Raw genomic sequence first — 23,594 nt, forward strand, 5'->3', positions numbered from 1 at the left:
GGCATGACTACTGTCAGAAGTCAGATAAAACCCCAGGAGAATGTTACAAGTTCAATGATTTTAACTTAAAAACTACAAATTGTATTGTTATATGTTAAATAAATAGTATAAAACTATAGAGATGGTTGGGGACAGGAATTCACCTACACCACACTGTGGAAATTGGTATCAGTATCGAGTTTAAATGTTAATACGGTGACCACTTATGGTCTGGTGACTTGCAACAAGCTTTCTACTGAAATGCTGGTCACCTGGTGAAGAGATGGCACCATTTGTAGCTGGAGCTCTGGAGGATGTATGGACACAAATTGTTCTTTGGCATTTGCTAGTTACTCGTACAAGAATAGTAATTGCTTGTCTTTTATCTAATTTATGAAAATATAAATATGTATAATATATTTATATACTATAATGTATATATATATATATATATTACACAATAATATATATCTATAATTAGCTGCCGAAGCGTTTTGAAAGTAGCTAAGGATGCTCTCTTGGGTGGATGGATTAGTTGATACCAGTTGTCTAATTTATTACATGAAATGATTCATATTGAAAGTTTGTTTTATTACTTTCACAAACTTATGTCCAAATCATGCAGGTTATTTTGATCTAATGTGCTAAATTTTGGTCTGTTTTGTTTTTAACTAATGCAATAATCTGTAGATGCAAAACGGAAATGGCCATTTTAGATTTGTTGTAGCATACTGTAAATCGTTATGCTGGGGTTGAATAAAGGTGTATTATTATGCAAGAACTACTTTGTATCTCATCAGTCAAGGATCTCGCTGAGATAAAAGTGAGTCTTTTACTAGTTTTGAAATGTGTTCAAATTCAAGTTCACTGAGACGGCAATGGATTCATAATACTGCTTTATTACAGGGCAAATTATACAGAAAATGCTTTACTTCCCTTCACTTATGTTCATAATCTTAAGTACTGTTCGTGCTAATTCTGGTGCATCTAAAGAAAACTGAGTCAAATATAAATTATTGGTGTGTTATGAGGAGTGTTGAGAGTTCAGATTAAAAAAAATATTTCATGACCACAAATTTGCTGCACCCGTTGCATTTGACACAGCAATAGTCTGACCACAGATTTGTTCCAGGTTCGGAAAAGTAAACCTTCATAAAGAGGACAATTTGAATAGTCTTTTGGAAAAAGTACTGTGGTAGTACCTGGTTGCACTTATACGTTAAGTTTGTTAGTGTAAGAAGTTTTATCAACTTAAAGTTGAAATAGGATGGGCTTGTCAGTGTTAACTTAAAAAAAAAAAAAAATAGTGACTGTATTTGTAATTATTATAGTAAAGACTAAACTAGCTTTTTTTTGTATGCAGCTAGTTGCATAGTGTGAATCTATTAACTGCCTGCAGCAAAACTCACAGCCAAGGGCCCATGTAAATGCCTGTGGTGGAGTGTAGCCTAAACTGGCACGGTAGCACAGCGGTTAGCGCCTCCGCTTCACAGCTAGAAGGTCCCGGGTTCGATTCCCACCAGGACGGGGCCTTTCTGTGTGGAGTTTGCATCTCCCCGCGTCTGCGTAGGTTTCCTCCGGGTACTCCGGGTTCCCCTACCACTAAAAACATGTGCAATAGGTGAATCCTCCAGCCAGGTGATTCTGGCCATCAGCCTGGCTCCACATCATGGAGATGGGTCCCCGGGCGCGGCACTGCCGTCGACCACTGCTCCTTACGGGTTGCCCCAGCGGCATCGAAGGATGGGTTAAATGCAGAGGACAAATTTCCCTACGGGGACAATAAAGTAAACAAACAAACAAACAAACTGAACTCCTGGGGACCTACAAAAACACCATAATACATGCTTGTTTGACTGAAACTGTGTCTGAGGCAGTATAGAGGGTATACTTAAATAATTCTCATTGTGAACAGTGTTAAATGTTTGTCAAAAACAATAACTAGATGCTCCTGCTGCTTGACAGCATCTGAATATCGTCTTTTAACAACACTGGCTTACATCACATATTATACAGACTCGCATTTTTGTGTGGTTGCACCAGTGCACCGAGGTTAACTTAAACAATACATCCATCATGAATGCAATTCTGTCCATTCGTCTTCAAAAAACACTTTACTTTACTTATATTTACTTCAATATTCAACAATAATGCTTTTATTTAACGATGCTATGAGAGCTGCTCATATTAGGTGTAGACTTGGGGTGCCCAAAGTGCGACCAGGAGCCAAATGCAGTCCTCTAGTTTTTACCAAAACTACCATGAATACAGCAGTGGGGAACGGTTCAAACCTGTTTAAATGCACACTGCTGAATGTTCCACTGCATTTACCACCAATCAATATCCCTGGTTTAGACAATGAATTAAATATGATTTTACGCTACGGGTATAAAAGACATACACAGATGTATTAAAATAAATTTAGCTAGCAATAGTTTCAATATTAAAGTGACTAAATGGATCTCTGTATTATGGTGCCAAAGAAGAAAACTCTGAGCATTGAGCTTTGCCCTGCCAGTTTCAGAGAGATCAGTCTGGCCCAGTTTAGAGTAAACATGCACTTCCACAAAGACCTTATTACATATTTTTACATCCGTTTACGATAGGCCTAATGTTTATTCTGCAATTGCTGTTTCACCAATTAGCAACAGAGCTGTTAAATAAATAAAATGGAGAATTCATTATTTCTGCTGCTTCACCAGGCGGCCCCTCTGTGCTCTTCCAGAATGGACATATTGCTAGTCCGCCCCTGGGTGAGTTCTACGTTTAAGACTCAGGAAATGGTCATGGCACACTTTGGTGTGTAATTATCTCAGTAAAACATTTTCAATAGCTACAAATGCTGTATTGCCTCTTGAGCTTCTTCAGTATAAACATCATCCCGTCCTGGCCATGTGCTAAAGCCTCCATCAAAGGCCATGCCCCGCTGGGAGCTCTTTTGCTTGTCACGTGAGAAGAAACTAAACCTAGAATAAAAGAGAATACAAGACTGTTAAATAGAGAACCGAAAAAACCTGCTGTTTTTTGTTGTTTTCATAGTTGTGATTCATATTTGTGCAGTAAAGATCAGTCAAATTAAGAGCCGGCAAATGTTGGAACGACAGATACACTAAATAATAGAGGCATCCATTGCACATTTCAGTTAGTATCAGCACAGATTTCACACAGTGTTAAGATTTCACATCGAACATGGAGTGATGTTAATAGATAGCTCAATCAACCAATTAAAATCCTATAAAGATAAATTACGACTAGCAATTAGAGTACATGCAGTTGAGAGACATAGGGACAGACAACCCAGTGAAATAAAGTCATACAAGAAGACTGAGACGCCTGACTGGTTGTAAAGTGGGGTCATCAGAGATCAGACCAGACGCTACCATTGGCATAATGGCTGTGAAGATCCTATTATATAGAGGCAAAGACAGACAAACAGAGAAGACATAGAGAAGAATGACTATAAAACTGAACGTAACAAATCATAACAAAACCACCATTAGACTTTTATTGTAGCTAATTGAAATATTGCTTTCAAGTGTTTGGTTTTCTATTATTTATCGAAGTTGGTGATCCAAACATGTTTTTAATGTGCTCTTAATAAGACTGAGATTAATGTGCACAAAACTATGAGAAATTCACAACTACGAACAGGGCATTATGAGCAAGAGTGTAGGAAGTCACATACAGCCGTTTAATTCCTGACTCTGGCGGGGCAGAAGAAATTGGGTGACTTCTCATTTCAGGAGAGGGAGTGTGTGTAGAATCAACAATCTCTTCTTCAGTCTCGTCACTGAGAAGTAAAACCAAGCCCAACTTTAAAAAACAAAACTATTCCGAACTCTATGTATACAAAATAGAATAATGCACACCTTTTATAGTAGGCGAGTTCCTCCTGTAGCATGAAGACTTTGGCCTTGAGCTCATTCCTCTCATGAAGGACGTCCCGTAACTCCTGCAAAGTGAACCGCGGTCGATTGGGGTCCTTTGGGTCCAGTTGACCATGTTCCTCTTCACATAGTGCCTCCTACGAAAACAGGTCCTTCACAAGATTAGAACGAAGAAACAAAAGGTGCAAGGAGATCAGAGTAACAGAGAGCACAGCAGGAGATTCAAATACCTTGGTAAAATATTGGAACACACCAGGCATATCTTCATTGTACATGGTCTCCTGGTGACAAAGATTGAGCGCAAGCCCAGTTCCAAAAGCTTTTCAGTGCACTTTTATCATATAAGCTGATCACGATACTTTATTTTCAAACCATATTTGCAACTATTTCACTCGAGCACACACTACAGCAAAAACAAGCTCCATACCATAACTTCTGTTGTTAGTGTAAAGATTCTTATTGAGATTTAAGGTTAAGGTGTTATTGTCCCTGCAGGGAAATATCTCGGCCAAAATACAAGGGGAAACTTAATATGCTGTTGCACTCAAGAATGCCTGGGTCTGTGAACAGCGCAGTCCTATTCACACTGTTAGGTCCCATGCAGATTAATATCACAACACGGCAGTCCACAAAACCATGTACCGGCACAGAGATACAGTCTGCCGTTAGTGACACAACAAACTGTTTTGCCATCCATGACGGTGACTTCACCATTACCCAAAATAACACTGCTTCTTCCTCCTCCTCCCCAGAATTGAGCCCTTCTGCAGATTCGGGGAAGGAGCTCGGGGCAGGGTCATTTCCTCCTGAGGGTATGTCTGAGGTTCCAACTCTGTCGGACCAGCCCTTAGCTTCTGTCACTGCGCAAGCTTTACTTAGCTGCAGGGTTAAGACACAGGTGGTTATCAAACTGGTCACGACCTCCTAATTCATTCATCCAAGTGCTCAGACGGACTGGGCTGTTTGTTTGAGTTGAGGAAGTCCAGAGATGATGACTGCTACTTTAATAATGTGTTGTTGCCGTAGAAATCCGCTACGGTTTAGGGTAGTAGCAAACATCCTCCACATTAGCTCAATTTAAAATGTACAAAGAAGAGCCATGGGAACATTTCCGTTAGCTGCTTGTCACTTCTGGTAAATATATCTAACAAACCGCAGTGTATTTATGTGTTTATTATCATGAAATTGACCAGACTTTTTTATTCCCTAATCAATTGACAGGGGCCAAGCCTATCCTTGGTTGGCCCAAACTCATGCCTTGCTATGTACAAAAAGTATTGTATAAGATGGTGGGTCCTTCCGAAAAGACATGTTTTTAAAATCCAAATAGACAATATTTTCTGTACCGTAAGTTTGGTATATTTTTTAACTGCTCTGTGCAATAATACTTCTCAAAATCATCTGGGGGCTGGGGGATATAATATAAAAAAACATAGGGATTTGGCCCCTGGGCCTGACATGCCCTACCCCAGCTATAATAGACAGTGGCTCAAATGGTCGATTACGTCGCCTGATAACCAGAGGGTTGGCTGTTGAATCCTGACTGCGCCTCCAGTGTTTGTGTTCACTGGTGTATGAATGAAACCATTAATGGGTTTCAGGTTCTGGTTCCTTGATGCAAAAGCACTTATACGTATTAATGAGGTGGAATGGCCCTTTATAAACCATTAAACGTAAGGGAAAATCCCGTATAGAGTCTGTAACAGCAAAGTTAATATCGCTAACTCTAGAAAAATAAAAAATAATTTTGTGGGCCTCTTTTTTTAACATAAAGATTGGTGTGACTGAATGACGGACACAAACTCACACACTTACCTTGACAGAATAAGTTTCTGTCTACTTCCTTGAAACACATTCTCATTCAATAGGCACACTGCGTAGCATTTTGGATTCTACTATTGCCATTACAGGACATTCTTCGAATGACCAGCAGTTTTGCCGTATCAAAGAATGGATTTGGATGAGGATCTAGCCTATTTAAATCTAATATTTGACAGTCCTAGTAAAAAAGGTTGCCAGTTTACCTTGATAACATTCAGTAAAAAAATCTAATCTTGTGTCTACTGTGAGTAAACAGTGATTAACACAGTGCAAACACATCCGGTGAGCTTTGACCTCCTGTAGTGTCAATGCAAACTGTCTATAGATTTCTGTAAAGACATTATGCCTTGTAAAATATATACTTCTTAAAGCCCATTACCTCTGCTGGTGAGGGAGGCAAACGTTTGGGCTCTTCCGGGTCCACAGCTGGAAGGCCTCTCTGTAGATGCTCCCTTAAGCGTGCAACTTCCTGTCGAAGGGCGCTGACCTCCTGTGACTGTGTCTGAGCTCTGGCCTCTAATTCCACCTTCTGTTCAATCATTGCTTTCCCTTGAGTCTCAACCACTGAGATTTTGTGCCGAAGATCATGGTTGATTTTCATAAGACGAGACTGTTGCTGCTGGAGCTGTAAAAAAAAAAAAAAATTGTTATTATTAGTTTTATTTTTTACAACATTTGAATCTTAAAGTTCCTTACTGCCTCAATGTCCTCATTTTTCAGTGTAACCTCTCGGTCTTTGGCACGAATCTCATCTCGCTGCTTATCTACTACATCTTTCAGCTTCTTCATGACCTGCCGCTCTCTTTCTGTCATGCCTTAAACATAAACAAAGTGCACATCCAAAGCGTTAAAGTAATATCCCTTTGCCTGTGTAAGATGTTCAGGTGTGTGTATGTGCAAAGAATCCAATCGGTTCTGCAGTCACTAAGTTGTCTATGGCGGCTCTGTGTGTGAAACTAGTGTTGAAGCCGAGGAGTCAGTCCAACACAGAGCGACCATTCTTTGAGCGTTCGGCCGGTGCGGTGCATAACAATTTAAAGTAAAAACAGAACATTTAAACAGACCTTTTACTATACTTTCATAATGCAGTATAATTAAGATATTGACATACATCATTTAAACGTCCACTTGACAACAGGTGTCTGAAAACTGTCATGCCCACCCTCATGTCTCTGCAAGTCCTCCTCACTCAGAGGGTCATTGTTGGAGAGGTTAGTGAGGAGTGTTTTGTTCTCTTCCTGCAGCTGAGCAATTTGGGAAAGCAGGTCTTGAGCCTCCCCTCTCCAGACATCCTCGACTAGCTCCAGTTCCTGTATAAGGCAGACACAAATCTCATCTTTATCAAAATGTGGTGCATTTGTAATTGACTCTGTGCATAACTTTAAATCATAACAACGCCGCCCAAGAAGTGACGTCCTGTTTCGATCCAGCACCCCAAAATAAAAGCACACGGCTCGTCTCGTTGATTAGTTCAGCGAGTACTTGCAACATGAAAAAGAACATAATTAAATACACACATTTTAAGTGTTTTGTCTGTTAATGGGCAGAAATAAAGTTGAACTAGAACGCTGTAATGCCATGTGAACAGCCTCATTACTTAATTATTTATTTACATTTTTTTTGTATCATTTCATTTTTTATTTCTGTCAATGTAATCCATGTAATCCATGTAATTTATTGCATAATTTGGGGAGGTGGTGGGTCTTATGGGGGAGCATACTTGTTGAGTTTTGTCTTATTTCTGTACTGTCTTTCTTTTTACATGTGTTGCGTGTTGTCATGTCTTGTGCATGTGTGGCTCTTGTTATTTTCAGTCAATGATTGAAAGGACCCCCTAAAAAATGAGATGGCAATGGACAACATAGGGAGGGAAAGGAGGGGTAAGTTGGCAGAACTTACAAATGCCCTAAAAAGACAAAACACACCTTCCCACATATTGACGCCATACCTGTCAACAAGACAAGACAACTTACCCCTCCTTTCCCTCCCTATGTTGTCCATTGTCATTTTGTCATTTTTGTTTGTGGAATGTATAAGTTTGTCTTTTATGTCTGTTATTGTCAAATAAAAAAATAAATAAAAAATATAATGAATAAGGTGGTGCTTTTATTTTGGCGTGCTCGATCGAAACAGGAAGTCACTTCGTGGGCGGCGTTGTTGTGATTTGAAGTTATGCACAGAGTCAATTACGTTCACAATATTGTTATTATTGTCTTGAACCAAATAGTGTGTGTTTTAAGTCAATAGAGCGGCAGTTTAGCCCTAATAGGCTGCGTTCATGTGACGTCACAACATTAGTTTAAAATTGAAAACTGAAAACTTCATGGCCGTAACTATGGTAACTGGCAAAATGCTGATTTTTTTTGTCTTCCTTTTTGGTTAATATCTCATACACTGCTCACAAAAACTTAGGGCACACTCAAAAAACACATCCTAGATGTAAATAAATTCGATTTTTCGGATGAAAATCTTTATTCATAGTGTAGGGCAATGTGTTGAGAACAAAATAACATAAGAATGATGAATGGAAATCAAATTCTCAGCCCCTGGAGGTCTGGATCCAAAATTATAGTCAAAATCAAAGTAACAAATCAGGTCACTGGTTGATCCAAATTCTGTAGAAATTCCTCAGAACGAGTCTGTATCATCCTCAGTCGTGTGTGTGGCCTCCACGTGCCTGAATGAACTCCCTACAACGCCTGGGCATGCTCCTGATGAGACCACGGATGTCCTCCTGAGGGATCTCCTCCCAGACCTGGATTAGAGCATCAGTCAGCTCCTGGACAGTCTGTGGTGCGACGTGGCGTTGATGGATGGACCGAGACATGATGTCCCAGATGTGCTCTATTGGATTTAAGTCTGGGGAACGGGCAGGCCAGTCCAGAACATCAATACCTTCATCATGCAGGAACTGCTGACACACTCTTGCCACATGTGGCCTGGCATTATCAGGCATCAGAAGGAACCCAGGGCCCACAGCACCAGCATATGGTCTTACAATAGGTCTGAGGATCTCATCCCGGTACCCAATGCCAGTCAGGGAACCTCTGGCTCGCACATGGAGGGCTGTGTGGCCCTCCAATGAAATGCCTCCCCAGACCATCACTGACCCACCACCAAACCGGTCATGCTGGATGATGTTGCAGCAGCAGAACGTTCTCCAGGGCGTCTCCAGACTCTGTCACGTCCGTCACATGTGCTCAGGGTGAACCTGCTCTCATCTGTGAAGAGCACAGGGCACCATTGGCCAATCTGCTAATCGCTGTGTTCTCGGGCAAATGCCTATCGTGCTGCACGGTGTTGGGCAGTAAGCACCGGCCCAACTTGTGGACGTCGGGCCCTCATACCACCCTCATGGAGTCGGTTTCTGACCGTTTGAGTATCAACATGCACATTTGTGGCCCTCTGGAGGTCATTTTGTAGGGCTCGGGCAGTGCTTCTCCTGTTTCTCCGTGCACAAATGAGCAGATAGCGGTCCTGCTGCTGGATTGTTGACCTCGGTCGGCCCCCCCCCAGGTCTCCTGGTGTACTGGCCTGTCTCCTGGTATCTCCTCCATGCTCTGGACACTGCGCTGGGAGACACAGCAAACCTTCTTGCCACAGCCTGAATGGACGTGCCATTTTGGATGAGCATCACTCCCTGAGCAGCTTCTGTGGGTTGTAGATGCTCCTCATGATGCCTCTAGTGGTGAGAACACTGGACAAATGCAAAAGTGTTCCAAAAATACGGTACAAAGGATGAAGACAGGGAAATGGTCTGTGGTCACCACCTGCAAAACCATTCCTCTTTTGGAGTGATCTTGCTAATTGCCTCTCATTTCCACCTGTTGTCTGTTTAATTTCCACAACACCAAGTGAAGTTGATTCACAATAAGCGTGGCTTCCTAACTGGACAGTCTGATATCCCAGAAATTTGACTGACTTGGAGTTACATTGTGTTTTTTGAGTGTGCCCTAAGTTTTTGTGAGCAGTGTATATATATATATATATATATATATATATATATATATATATATATATATATATATATATATATATATATATATATATATATATATATATATATATATATCTCATAACATATCATTACTGGGAGAATCTACATGAAACAAAACCTGTCTCAAAGTTCAACGTCTCCACATATGAACACATATGATATGAACTAACCAAAGTGGTGACAATGTTCAAAAACATGAGCGTGATGTTGTCCAGTAGAAAGGACTTTCAGACATAAGAAAAACGTGGCAGGTTTGTAAATCCAATCACCAACAAATACTGATAAGGGAAAATATTTGTCAATTTTCGTTTTGGAGATTTCTGTATTTGGTCCCATCCCTCCACCTGACATGACATTCTAGCTCGTGAACGCAACCTTTTGTTTTAGTTTAGACATTTGGAAGAACTATCACCGACACTAAAATATCCAAGAAGTCCACATCCTCATAGATGCCAGTAGACAGTGATGCAGATTCCGCGGGAGCCCACGGCTGCGTCGGCCACCACAGACATAAGCAGACTTTGTTAGTCACATGGCACAAGGTTAATCAGTCAACTGGCAACAAGTGCCGTCTCTGTCACGAGAGACTGACACATGCACTTCTTATAGTGGAGTTTGGGCTGACTAAGTGCACCACACTCAGGGGAAACTCAATGCTGTACGCATCGGTGCAGTCCCTATATATACTAGGCTATGTCTTCATCCTAAAATCTCCAGCTTTGACACTTTGTTTCAATATTGGCTAGTGATACATGTATTAAACCCACGGCCTAACGCATCCAAATGAATGCAAGTGTAAGGAGTGGACTGTTTAGACTGTTTCATCCAAGTGTGTCGGACCTTTCTGTGCTTCTTCTCCCTCTCCAGACGGTCCATCCTCTCCATTCTGAGTTTGTCCAGCTCCAGCCGCAGCTCCTCGGTTTCTGGGCTAATGCTATTGCGGCTCACCATCACCTCCAGGATCTCAAGAACACGCACAACTTTGGGCATGAGACGGGACAGCGCCTCGCACCCATACTGGTCAATGATCCGCTCGAACTCCTGTCCCACCACGGCCGCAATGTCATACACGTCCATTACCGTGAGGTCGCCCACATTTTTCTCTAGGGCTGACCCCGAGTCCTCCATGGCCACCCCGCGTCTGCGCTACTGGGGAAAACCTCTGTCCAAAGCAACTTACTTCCTCTGGGAGAGACTTATTTGCGGCAAGTTACACAGGTATAACTGCGCCTTTAAATCCTCCGTCCAAATATCGATTCATGACAAAAATGCGACTTTAGTGTGTCCATTAGAAGCGTTGTAAGTCCGCGTTGTTTATATGATAAATATCGACGACGTCCCATCAAAAGCGTATTTAGTTGGGCCCACTTTTGACCACTACAGCCATTCGCGACAAAAAGCGACACATTGTCACATAGTCCTTCCTGTCAGACCTTTCAAAGTGAATCGTGTTTTAAAGGCGTGCAGCTGCCCATGACTGATTTATTCCTCTTTGGTTCAGGTTGTGCAGCAAAATCTTCGTATGTCATCCAACAACAATACAAAACACCACAAAACACGTCACGCAGTGTGATTTAGCCCATTTAGGCCGCACTTGGGTTCCGGAGCGAACCCCTTTGAAAACCAATAAATAATACGTCACGTGCTCCGGTCTAAATTACATATGGCGTGTACTACAAATATACCAAACCAGTTTATCTAGAAAGCCCCCGTGTTCGCAACTTCTCTGATTTTCTCCAACTTGACTCTTTCCCCCCGGTCCGTGTGGTGACATCGCAGTTCGCATTGCGCATGACGCATCAAACAGACAGAGGAGGGCGCTGTACGCTGATTAATAACAACCTCTTCTTGGATGAGAGACAATTTATTTATTTGACTGTAGGTATGATAAAAAGCAATGCGAAACAAGATGTACATTCAATTACAAAAGCGCGTAACATTTGAATAGATCAATAAATACAAATAATCAAAAGGGGGAAAGTGAGTTCCTCTTTTATGAGTGATTGCCTGATGATTCCCCAGTTCCAGATTCACCTTTTTTAAACTGCAGGAGAAGAGAAGTGAGATATAATCACCGTCGAGTTAAAAAAGGGTAAATGTGCTGCATCAATTAGTATTAGGCTACAACAATACTTACTGCATTTTTCAGCAAGTTGCCTGATTTGGTGAAGATATTTGGTTTTCGAGGTCTCGCGCTTTCCTTGCTGTTCTGGACTGTGGTCTGAGACGGCTGTGCATGAGACTGTGGTTTTGGGGAGTGAGGTTGCGCTGAGCTGTAAATCTGAGAAGGTGTGTACAGCTGATCAGGCGTGTAGTGTTGTGACGGGGCGTACGGCTGCGATGGGACGTAGGGCTGCGATGGGACGTAGGGCAGGGAGGGGGTATAGGGTTGTGAGGGAGTGTAGACCTGAGAAGTGGAGTAAGTCTGGGCAGGGTTATATGCCTGTGTCGGCGTGTATGTTTGTGGGGGTGCGTATGACTGGGTGGCTGAAGGAGAGGGAGTCTGAGTGGTTGTAAAGGGATTTGTCGGAGTGCTCAGTTGTGGCTGAGTTGGAGCATGGGGCTGCAGAAATGCTGTGGAGTCCAGTAAAGTAGGAGGTGGTGGGGGTGGGAAGCTCTCCTCTGGTGTGTTCCCTTCTGCCTCAGTCCCACCAAGATTGTAGTGTCTTTTCCTGAGCTCCCCCAAACGCACCCGCTCCTGCTCCAACTCATTCTCAAGCTGCAAGACTTTGACCTGTCACCATTCACAAGGAAACGGCCATTTCAGAAACATTTTTTGACATTTACCAACATTATTCAAGACACTAAAGCTTCACTGCACCTGTGCCTCCATCTCCTCCTTCTTCAGCTTAATCAAAGACATGCCAGAGAAGTCCATTACACCTGAATATTGAAAACAATAAAGTATGACTTCGAATACTGATCCTATTATTTGCCTGCCTTAACTGTCCATACCTTTATCACTAATCTGATTTTGGCCGTGTTTGGTGGAGGTGACAACAACAGCTGCCATGTCATTCACGTGCCGTGATGCCTGCTGAAGTGTGTGGAGTTTCTTGTTGTTTCGGTCAGATTTTACCTGAAAATAATGTTCAGAGTTCAATTATAAAATCCACCTTGGAACAAAAGGAACAATGCTTATTTTTCCTCTGTGTTCATCGAATTTTTATGCAACAAGATAAGTGTATACTCTCAGTGGGACTTTCCTGGTTAAATGAAGGTATAATGATGATAATAAAAATGAACTGTGTTGGAAAAAGAAGATATGAAGATATGAAAATGCATTGTATATTTTTAAGTATAAAGGGTAATTTTCAGTTTATCTTTTCTAAATATACACACATGATATAGGTCTGTTATAATTTGCCCTTGTACACTGATACACACTGACCAATTATTGTTCTATAAAGATACAAGGCAAACATTTACCTCGTCAATATTTGATAAAACATATATATATAAATATAATGTACCTTTGAAGCAGCAACTAACTGAGCTGTGCTGGCAGCAATTTCATGTGACGAGGCAATGAGCTCTTCATAAGTACCGCTCTCTCCGACAACTCTGTCCGCTGACTCTCTGTAAGACAGAATCATTTTCTAATTAAACAAAATGACACCATGACTATGAAATCTTGAAATCAGTTGCTGTCATACTTACAGCAACTGAGTGGCTCCCCAGCCCACAGCCTTAGAGGCGGAAATAAGGCCCTCAGTCCAACGAGAATTTCTGGCGTAAAATTCCGGAACAGACGCGGCCCCCTTTAAAAAAAAAAACTAAATCAAAATCTGTTCTTTGATTGTAGGATTCGATGCTGTTTACACATAAAGACAATTAAACTAAAGTTAAATGAATGTGTTTAAAAAGTGGAACAATGTCAATATATGTACAAACAATGTGTTAATGACAATGAAAGAAAGTTATATATACTATAATATAAGTTATTACTTACCCGACCCCCTTCCACAATATCTTTTTGTAAATCTGTAGAAGCAGTCACCAGCATATGAACAGCCTGGGGAAAAAAGTCAAGTAAATAATTAAATATGAAAACATCACAAAGCATATAAAAAAGACTGAGCACTCACCCTCATTAAGTCCGAACAAGATCCGAGAATACTGTAATATTATAAAAGCCTGGTCAGAAACTTTAAAGTTACGAGACTTAACAGGACGTGACTTCTCTGTACCTCTGATTGACCTCCATTTTAATGCCGGAAGTATCTTTCTTGGCTTGCGAGAGTATTTCCTGAGACAGAGATTTTCACAGAGAAAGAGGTTTACATGGATTCAGGCAGTGCACTGTTAAAATCAGAGGGGGGGTCTTTACATCCATTCGTAGCACAGCTTCTTCAATCGCAGTCGATGTTGCAAGCATTTCTTTATCCACCAGGTTTCCAAGTTCTTCTTGTCCGATATCCTGCCCTTTTGGACGCAAATCCTAAACACAACACACAGTTGAAATTACATGCAGACGTTTACTTATTATTATTAGTTCATCTTACGTGTCCTATTTGAATAAGGCGCTGCACGATGTAGCGTATTGCTCCAGGGTCTGCTCTCGGAAGACTGGCCTGGCTCTTCATGTCTTTTAAAAAGTTAAGGCAGTGAGTTGCACATTCCCTACAGCTCTCATTTAGGTCTGCATGAGAAAAAGCAGTATTATTGGTTTGTAAACATGATTAGAATCCCACTGAATACAACAATGTATATTTTTTCCTATAGATGTTCTTACGATCAGCGTGGTCAGTGGGAGCAGAGTGAGACGTTGCTGCTCCATTTACTATAGTGTCAGCGGCAAGGTGTGAGAACTGTGTGACCGCTCTTAAGATCCCACTCGCATCTGAACACATAGAGCCACTGGATTACTTAAAAAGACACAGCTATATGCAGAAACTATTGCTATAAATATAATATTAGCTATAAACAATATTAACCATTTCTGTTTCCAAGGTAAACATGATGGCTCTGCTGCATCTTGTCAATGGCAGCCAGAGTGGTTTGAGCTCGGTTAATCAAGTAGTCTGTAAAAGAAAAATGATATTAAGGTGTTAAATTGCTTGTGACAAAGTTATGCTTTTAAGTTCTGTGAATATTATTTCACCAGGAGAGCTGATGCAGCGCACGTGTATGGGGTCGTCCACTTTGGCCATTGCATCTAATATGATGCCCTCAGCTTCCACCACGGCACATTGCAGCAAACCAAACTGTTCGTTTTGCAATTTCTGCGTCAGTTCACTTTCACGATAAGCCTGCACAAACAAGCTTGTTAGTCACTTGCCATAAAACGTACAGATTTGCTATTTGCAGTACCTGCTGCTGTATCTGTGCCTGAAGGCTGCTCAGCTCCGTGTTGTTTCGCTGCCTCTCCTGCTGCAGTGAGCTCTGATGGAGCTGTGATTGCTGTCTCAGTGAAGTTAACTCTGCGTCTTGTTCTCTAACAGAGCGGAGTAACACATCTTTTTCAGCTTGCAACCCTGCCAGTGTACCGCTCAGCTGGGTGCCGGTCTGCCATTTTAATAGGATAAGGTTACAGTATTTTATTTTCAACATAAATAAATGTGCTTTTGACCATTACCCTCTTATTACCATTTCTCTACTCTGCAGGGCAGTATTTGCTTGTGAAAGTTCTGCTCGTGTGGAGTCTAGTTCTCGTTTTAGTCTGTCAATCTCTAGTTTCTGCTGTGCATTAATGGAAAGCTACATAATGCAACAAAAGAAATTATTAAATACTTTCTCCATACGAAAATGCAAAGAAGAAGCATATTTCCTAACTACCTGTTGCTGGAGCTGAGCTTTCAGAGACTCGATCTCTCTTTTCAGACTGTCTCTCTCCAGGTCTACTGAGCTTTGCTGCCGTTGAGCATCTTGTCTCACAGAGAAAAGCTCTGAATCTTTCTCTCTCATTGACCGTAACAGGGCGTCACGCTCTGCCTGAAGAGCTGCCAAACTGCTGTTTACCTGAGAGCCTTCCTAAAGACAAGACAGCAGTGCAGTCAGTACAAAGCAGAGGAAAAAAAACACATTTTAACTTAAAGTAAATATTTAAGGTAATTTGACACTGAACCTTTTCTTTATTTTCAAGAGTGCTTCGTAGTAGAGCCAGCTCTGCTCTTTGCTCCAGCAGTTCTTTATTGAGATGGTCAACTTCCGCCTGTTGTTTACTCATCTGATGACCAGAAAATGTGAATTTGAATTTGTTTTTGTACAATACTGAAATAACTTTCTTTTACCGTAGTTCCTTTTTCTAATCGCAAATTTTCCACTTCATTTTCTAGATGTTCCTTGGTGTTCTTAATGTCATCATAGTCCCCTTTTGTACACGACAACACCCTCACTGTTTCTGCGTTCTGAATAATTAAAGAAATCACAATGAGTGCAGAGCTGAGTCAGACAGAATAAAATGATTGAAGCAAAAGTTAACCCTTTTCAGGAGCTCGGCGTGACTGGATACCAACTCGGCATGTCTTTCTTTAAGTTGAGCAAAACGATGCTCTGCTGCGTGAGCTCTGCCTGCATTGGAAAAAAAACATTACAACTGTGAACTAAACTTATTATTCAATCTAAAACCAACAACTGGTTTACCGTCTGCCTCTTTAAAGCCAATCTGTGCTCCAACATTAACCACATTAGCACTGCGCAAAGCCTCCACTTCCATCCGCAGGTGTTCATTTTCCACCATAGCCATCTGTTTCTGAGTGCGCTGCTCCTCCACATCAGATTCCAGATGATTTACTTGAGCCTTTAACTCAAGTACACACCTTTGGGCCTAAAATGACATATTAAGTGATTAGTAAACACCTAGCATGACAACGCATGTTCACACGGTGTGGAAAAGGTTTCACCTCAGACTTAATGAGCTGTAGCTCTGGTTTAAGAGCTTGTAGCTCTTTTTTCATCACGTCATTCTCTGTTTCCGTTTCTTCTGCTGGAGCTTCAGGTATTCCCATTTGGCTCAACAAATAGTACTAAAGATATTGTAAGAGTTACCAAAGGATCCGTAAAAGGCAGTGAGGTGAACCTTGTGCCTGTCTGGACACTGACCTGTGGCATCTCACTGTATTCAGGCTGCTGCTGCTGCTGCTGCTCCTCCTCCTCTGGACGGCTTTCACCAGGGGTCAACACAACAGGCTTCTTATACTCACCCAGAGAAGCTGCTCGGAGGAAGTTTGGGGGCTCCTGAAGGCAAGATTTAGAGTTTGTATTTGTGTAACAACAGGAGATCAACCCACTCTGTGTACTCCAGTTAGTGCTATATGATTTTCTACTCTCTCCACTAAACCTCCTCTCCTTCCCATAAACACTCCTCCTTAACATTCAGTCATCCAACATAACTAAACTACAGCACAATTAGTATAACTGTGCATTGTAAACATTTGAATATATACTCACATCAGGCAGATCTGGGATCTGAATAAAAGTTTTGAAGAACTCTATCTCTCTAGCTCTGTTGAAGAACGCCTTGAGGCTGCAGAAAACATGAGAAGAAAGATTTTAAGAGGAAATTGTTCATCAACAGCATCATAAGTATTTCCTTTTTGTCTGGGGTTGCCACAATAATTCCATGTCATCTTGATTTGGCAAATCTCAAACCTTACTTAACCAGCCATATCCCTGTCACGGGAGTGGATAACCGAGGTGAACAATGTCAGAGACAATGTCCGCCTTGAGTGAGTGTGGAACTGGCTTTAAAGGCAACTACAGTCCCAGCAGCTGCCTCGCTGTGTTAAAGCATCAACAATAATAATGTCAGTATTTACCTCATGAACAGATCACGGAATCGCTCTCTGTGTCCAAGAAGAATATCAGGAGCAATGCCTTCAAAGAAAAGCAAGAATGACTCAAACTTCATTATTACTTTACTTTACTTGAATCTGTCGAACATATTTTAAAGGCACTTACGGCTGTGAAGTTTAAACATTAGCAGAACAGAAAAGTGGTACAGAAAGCTGCAGTCCAAAATAAGAGGAATCAAAGGTGTCAATCTACATTGACCAGCAGCAGTAGTGGATTTGGCTCCATTTGCATCCATCTGACGCATGGCTTTAGATTGACAGGCAATTTTGGGTCATTATTTAGTATGGAAATGTCTTTACTTTTGGATGGATATTCATAGCTAAAATACTTACCAGTATCTGCCATTTTAAGAGCAGCATCCATGTAATCCAGCAGTTCATTTGTTATATCCAGCCTATGATTTAGAGCAGACTTGTGAGCATACAGCATAATAACTTCTAAATCAGGTGAATTCCAATCACACTTACACTTTAGTCATGTCAGTTCCTGATAGTCTGTCTAAGGTCTCGTCTGTGGCTTCGAAGTTTGCCGGAATCATTTTGTACTGTCGGGTTAAGTTCTGCATTAATACACATTTTTCGAAGAAAAATAAAAAAGTGTGGGGAATTATATTTCAGGGTTTACCTTTGTATGAAATTCAATTTTGTGGCACAGAAATTTGGCATATAATGCCACAATGTGACCATATCGATCATGCAAGTTTCCCTGAAAAACAGTTCTTGTTAAAAGTAATTTCATGTGTTTGCTGCCCCAGATCATTTCTCTTTCCACTCACCCAAAGCACACCCATGTCTTTCACTCCTCGGGTATGTCTGCCAGAGTCGATTACAGCCTGTAGACAAGAGAAACTGGCTTTACAAAAGCACATTTGTATTCTATTTTTCAATAATAAAAGATCCACATTCTTACATTTCTGTGTCCATCCCTGAGCACCTTGTGCAGCAGATAGCAAAACTTCCAGCTGATCATGGAGTTACTAGACAAAGGCAAGTTGGAGACGTAGGACCAGAAGGTTGTGGCTCCAGCCTCTTTATGAGATCCCAGAATTATGTCTTTACATTAGTCAAGATTCACCAACTTCATTTTACAAATTACACTCCTGTTAAAGCAACAGGAAGGGGTTCAGAGGGACACACATTTGTCCCGATAAAACACATATCACGATATGATACATATTGTGATACGATATATTCAAATGCACAAAGTTTTATTTACCACGAATGAATCGAAAAAGAAAGCGCAAGTTGAGTTTCCAAAAGTTAAATAGTAAATATACAGTGAGAACCATATGTTTACATATACTTCATAAAGACACAATTGCATGAACTTGTAGTTAATGAAAATGGTGCTGTCAATGGACCAGCAACACACACAGTTTCCTGTGCCACGAACTTTGTTTCTTTGCTGACTGCAGTGATGTATACTGTGGGAGCCTGAGTACTGTACTGTAGGTAAAAGCCCTTTTTGTGTGAATGAGTGTGAATGAGTGAGAATGAGTGTAAATGGGGGTGGAGGGAGGGAGGGAGGGTTTTTTGGGTTGGTGCACTACCTGTAAGTGTATCTTGTGCTTTTATGTTGAATGAATAATAAAAAATAAATAAATAAAAAAAAAAGTAAAAAAAAAAAAAGACACAATTGCATTTTTTTCTCACTATATAACATGAAACCAGAATTTACGTGTATTTTTTTTTAGGTCAATTAGAATTTTAAAAATGCGAGAGATGGAATTTTCTATACGGTTTTATATTACTTTTTACAAAACCAAAAGTTTACATACATTTCATTAATGTTTGGTAGAATTGCCTTTAAACTGTATACTTTTGGGTCAAAGGTTTTGAATTTCCTTCCACAAGCTTCACAATAGTTGGGAGGAATTTTGGTAATTTCCTCCAAACAGAGCTTGTGTAACTGAGACACATTTGTAGCCATCTTGCACATGCCTTTTCAGCTCTGCCCATTTTCAACTGGACTGAGATCAGGACTTTGTAATGACCACTTCAAAACATTGACGTTGTTTTCCTTAAGACACTTTGTAACCAGTTTTGGCCTCATGCTTTGGGTCATTGTCCAGTTGAAAGACCCATCTGCGCCCAAGCTTTAACTTCCTGGCTGATTTCTTGAGATGTTTCTTTTGGAGTAAGAGCTTCGTCCTGGCAGAGTTCCCTCTCAGCCCATGTCGGTACAGCACTTATTTCACTCTGGATAATGACAAACTCTTACCAGGTTCAGCATCTTCACCAGGTCTTTTGCATTTTTTCTTGGGTTGATATTCACATTTCAGACACAGCACGTTCATCTCTGGAACACAGATCTTTCTGATCTGTATGATGACTGGACATTTACATCAATGTTTGAACTAATGAACCTGAACCTTCAAGTGTCTTGAAACATCACCCAAGGATGAACCAGACTTGTGCTTCCAAGGACACGACATCGTCATCTGGGCTTTCCCAAAGTGTTTATGTCTCTGTATGCGGCCCGAATGTTTTTACACTCCATGATTCTGTCTCATATAGAGTATTGTATAACCACATGGTCACTTGCTGCTGGTATAAGACTCAAACCAATAGAGTCTCTTTTTTAAAAAGCCATAAAAATCTTGGACAAGAAACCATCCTTTCACCACTGCACTGTTTTAGAGAAGCATCATTTACTCAATTTTGATAACTTCATTAATTTTAAATATGGTTGCCTTGTATACAAAGCATGGACTTGCTCCGCCTCCATTGCAGGATTTCATCAAACCAAAGTCTGTTAGTGGGATGGGCACCAGGGCATCAGCTCGAGGAGACTGTGAGGTTCCACACAGGAGAACCTCCTTTGGACAGACTGTGCTCTCTGTAAAAGGCACCAAGTACTGGAATAGTCTCCCTTTATCAGTCAGAGACTCCAACTCTGGCCACTTTCAAAGCACGTTTTAAACTGTGGCTAAAGGAAAACCAGGCCTGTGAACACTTTTAGTTGTTATTGCATTTATTGTGATTTGTTGTCACATTTTGTTAATTGTAAATTGTAAATTGTGTATGTGCTGCCTGCCGAGGGACTACAGATGGAAACTAGCATCCCTGCTATTGTTATTTACAGTGCTCATGTGCAGCTGTTCATTAATATGCATTGTCCCTATCAAATAAATAAATAACTAAATAAATAAATAAATAAAGGCACAGTAGTCTTAGTGTATGTACTGAAAAAAAAAATTGTTGAAAATTCTAGAAATATAGAAATATCTTTTTAAATTCTAGTTGACCTAAAGAAAATAAAAGTTAATAGTGGCTTCATGTCAGACAGTGAGAAAAAAAAATGCAAATATGTCTTTTTATGAAGTGTATGTAAACATATGGTTCTCACTGTAAATCAGTCTGACAATGAGTAAAGCGTTTTGAAAAGTGCAAATGGCTGAAGCCTTTTAAAAGTCTGACTCTCTTGTTTAAACCAGCTCCAAAACTGGCATTAACAATATCAAATTTAAGTCAAAAGCATTTGCAGCCGACTATTTTTCTATAATTGAGTTGAGAATCAAAGAATATGTCATAGTTTCTGGTATGATGCACACATCACAAAGACATATTGTGATGCAAAACGATATTTTGTCCCATCCCCAGTGTTGCTGTTGTTGTTTTTTATGTGACAAACATGTTCCTTAATTTCTACACAGTTCATGACAATGCACATAAAGGATACTGCGCACATATTTCTCTTTAGGTGGTACTTCAGATGATGTGACAATTTTGGTGATGCTCTGGAGCTGGAACAGGAAAAGCAACACATTACTGTACAGTAATAGGCCTGCTATGGTGTCACTGTTTTCCCTGAACAACAGCCTGTGGATTATCATTTACTGAATAAATAAATAAATAATAGCCTAATAACAAATCAGAAATCTTTCCTACGGCTGTTGTTTTGTAAAGAGCCCAAATTTCACCGACCTGACCTTTTCTCTCTTTATCAATTTGGTTGTTCTCTAATGGATAACACACCTGGAGCCGCGTTTTACTAATTCATCCAAGTAAGAGGGTTAATTAAAAAAAAAAAAAAAAAGTCGCCTACTCCAATTTCTTGCAAGGCAGATAGCGCAATCTCTGGTTCAACATGTGTCCAGATGCAGGCTCAGAAAATAATAAATTGCCAACCAATGATATCTGATGTGTTGAAAAGTAACCTGATCTTCAAAAAGCCTGAATAATGATTTGTCCTACAGTGTCACTGGTGCCCATTAGGGTCAATTGGATTCAGATGTCTCTGAAGACCTACCTGTTGCTTGTTGAATTGTTCCTTCTCCGCGGCCAAAGCCTTTTCTGTCTTCTCTTTTTCGGGCTTGTTTTTGGCCTTACTCATGGTGACAGCGCCGGTTTGGCCTTAATTCAAGGACAATTAATTTTATTCCTTGAAGGGCTATGTCAAGAAACGACTAAATCCACAACAGCCAACAAACCCAGCAAAAAGATTTAACGTAACAAACTTCCTTCGTATCACGTCGCCAAGTGGTGAAACTGGAAAAACAATTGAAGGACAGTCAGCCCTGCCAGACAGGTTTCCTCCTTACTCACTCTGGGCGTTTGTATTAAGGCAGAGACGATGTAAAAGGTTAGGCTACTTTAAATGATGTTCGTCAATTTAATAATCTATTAAAGGCAATGAAGAAAAATTATAAATGAGAGATAAAAAGAAATCATGATTGCTCCATCTCCTACATATATATATATATATATATATATATATATATATATATATATATATATATATATATATATATGTATATATATATACACATACATACATACATACATACACACACACACATATATATATATATATATATATAGTTGTACTCATTTGAATGATTAATTTGCAAATATACATACACATTAGAATATTAGAATATTACATGAAATCGATCAAAATAAATAAATAAGAGAAATGTCAGTCCTCTGAAAACTATGATCATGCACATTAGTACTTAGTACATTAGTACAGCCTTAATGCGGTTGTGTGGCATGGAAGCTTTCAGCCTGTGGCACTGCTGAGGCGTTATGGAAGATCAGGATGCTTCAATAGCTCCTTCAGCTCTTCTGTATTGTTCGGTCTCATGTCTCTCATCTTTCTTTTGGCAATGCCTCAAAGATTCACTATGGGGTTCAGGTCAGGCGAGTTTGCTGGTCACAGTAATCCCATGGTCCCATGTCCAGGATCTGTCTGTGTGCGGAGGCTCTTGATGCTCTGACTCCAGCCTCAGTCCAGTCCTTGTGAAGGTCCCCTACACGTTTGAATGGCCTTTTCCTGACAATCCTCTCCAGACTGAGGTCATCCCTGCGGCCATACCGCCTTTGCTATGCCCAATCCCGTCAGATCTTGGAAGCTAAGCAGGGAAGGGCCTGGTCGGTACTTGGATGGGAGACCGTTTGGTAACACCAGGAAGCCTGGGGTGAATGTGGTGTGTGAGTGAGTGGTTGGTGGTGGTCGGAGGGGCCGATGGCGCAGACTGGTTGCCTCGCTTCCGTCAGTTTACCCCAGGGCAGCTGTGGCTACAACAGTAGCTTATCACCACCGAGTATGGAGTGAATGAATAATGACGACAATGTAGCGCTTTGAGAAACTTGTTAATACAGGCTTGTAAAGCGCATTACAAGTGTAAGGCATTATTATTATTATTATTATTCCACACTTTTCTCTTCCACTTAACTTTCTATGAATGTGCTTTGATACAGCACTTTGAGAATATCCAACTTCTTTTGCTATTACCTTTAGAGGCTTTCTCTCCTTATGGAGGATGTCAATGATGGTTTTCTCCACAACTGTCAGGTCAGTGTTATCCCCATGATGGTGAACTACTGAACCAGACTGAGAGACCATTTAAAGTCTCAGTGATCCTTTGCAGGTGTTTTGATTTATTAGCTGATGAAAGGGTGACACTTTGAGTTTACAATATAGTCCCTTTTTACAATACTAACATTTTCTGAGATTTTGAATTTGGGTTTTACAAGCTGTGATATGATATGATGTCTATATCATATATTAGTTTCACATTTTTGGTTGAATTACAGAAATAAATGAACTTTTGAACCATTTTCTAATTTTCCAAGTCTCACCTGTATATCAGTGGTGCCCGTGGTCGT

General features: G+C 40.6%; 2 protein-coding genes across 2 annotated transcripts; both read right to left on the reverse strand.

Moving 5' to 3' along the window:
- Positions 1-2,500: 2,500 nt before the first annotated feature.
- Positions 2,501-11,089, reverse strand: rilpl1 (Rab interacting lysosomal protein-like 1). The gene is made up of 7 exons (XM_079551825.1): positions 10,525-11,089; positions 6,850-6,997; positions 6,384-6,502; positions 6,067-6,312; positions 3,849-4,003; positions 3,665-3,769; positions 2,501-2,945 (listed from the first exon to the last, which is right to left on the reverse strand). Exons 1-7 carry the CDS (start codon positions 10,810-10,812, stop codon positions 2,813-2,815), a joined length of 1,194 nt encoding a protein of 397 aa, XP_079407951.1. The 5' UTR covers positions 10,813-11,089; the 3' UTR covers positions 2,501-2,812.
- A 427-nt stretch (positions 11,090-11,516) lies between these two features.
- hip1r (huntingtin interacting protein 1 related) lies at positions 11,517-21,816 on the reverse strand (the record flags this gene model as incomplete). The annotated part of the gene is made up of 33 exons (XM_079551887.1): positions 11,517-11,728; positions 11,822-12,418; positions 12,506-12,567; positions 12,640-12,763; positions 13,158-13,263; positions 13,345-13,445; positions 13,637-13,699; positions 13,773-13,803; positions 13,875-13,933; positions 14,015-14,125; positions 14,190-14,326; positions 14,420-14,527; positions 14,622-14,708; positions 14,789-14,936; positions 14,998-15,192; positions 15,274-15,384; positions 15,463-15,657; positions 15,752-15,853; positions 15,918-16,034; positions 16,109-16,197; positions 16,270-16,453; positions 16,530-16,652; positions 16,729-16,863; positions 17,077-17,152; positions 17,445-17,502; positions 17,587-17,727; positions 17,814-17,875; positions 17,949-18,025; positions 18,106-18,186; positions 18,257-18,313; positions 18,391-18,533; positions 21,163-21,226; positions 21,733-21,816. 33 exons carry the CDS (start codon positions 21,814-21,816, stop codon positions 11,678-11,680), a joined length of 3,879 nt encoding a protein of 1,292 aa, XP_079408013.1. The 3' UTR covers positions 11,517-11,677.
- Positions 21,817-23,594: the final 1,778 nt, after the last annotated feature.

Source organism: Gobius niger (assembly GCF_951799975.1).
Source record: "Gobius niger genome assembly, chromosome: 2".
NCBI lineage: Eukaryota > Metazoa > Chordata > Actinopteri > Gobiiformes > Gobiidae > Gobius > Gobius niger.

Coding starts and splice junctions, on each gene's coding strand:
- rilpl1 (XM_079551825.1), bottom strand. CDS start 10,812: ATGGAGGACTCGGGGTCAGCCCTAGAGAAAAATGTGGGCGACCTCACG. Junction 6,313..6,383: donor AAAATGAGGACATTGAGGCA/GTAAGGAACTTT, acceptor TTTTTTTTACAG/CTCCAGCAGCAACAGTCTCG. Junction 4,004..6,066: donor TGCCTCCCTCACCAGCAGAG/GTAATGGGCTTT, acceptor CTGTTTTCGTAG/GAGGCACTATGTGAAGAGGA.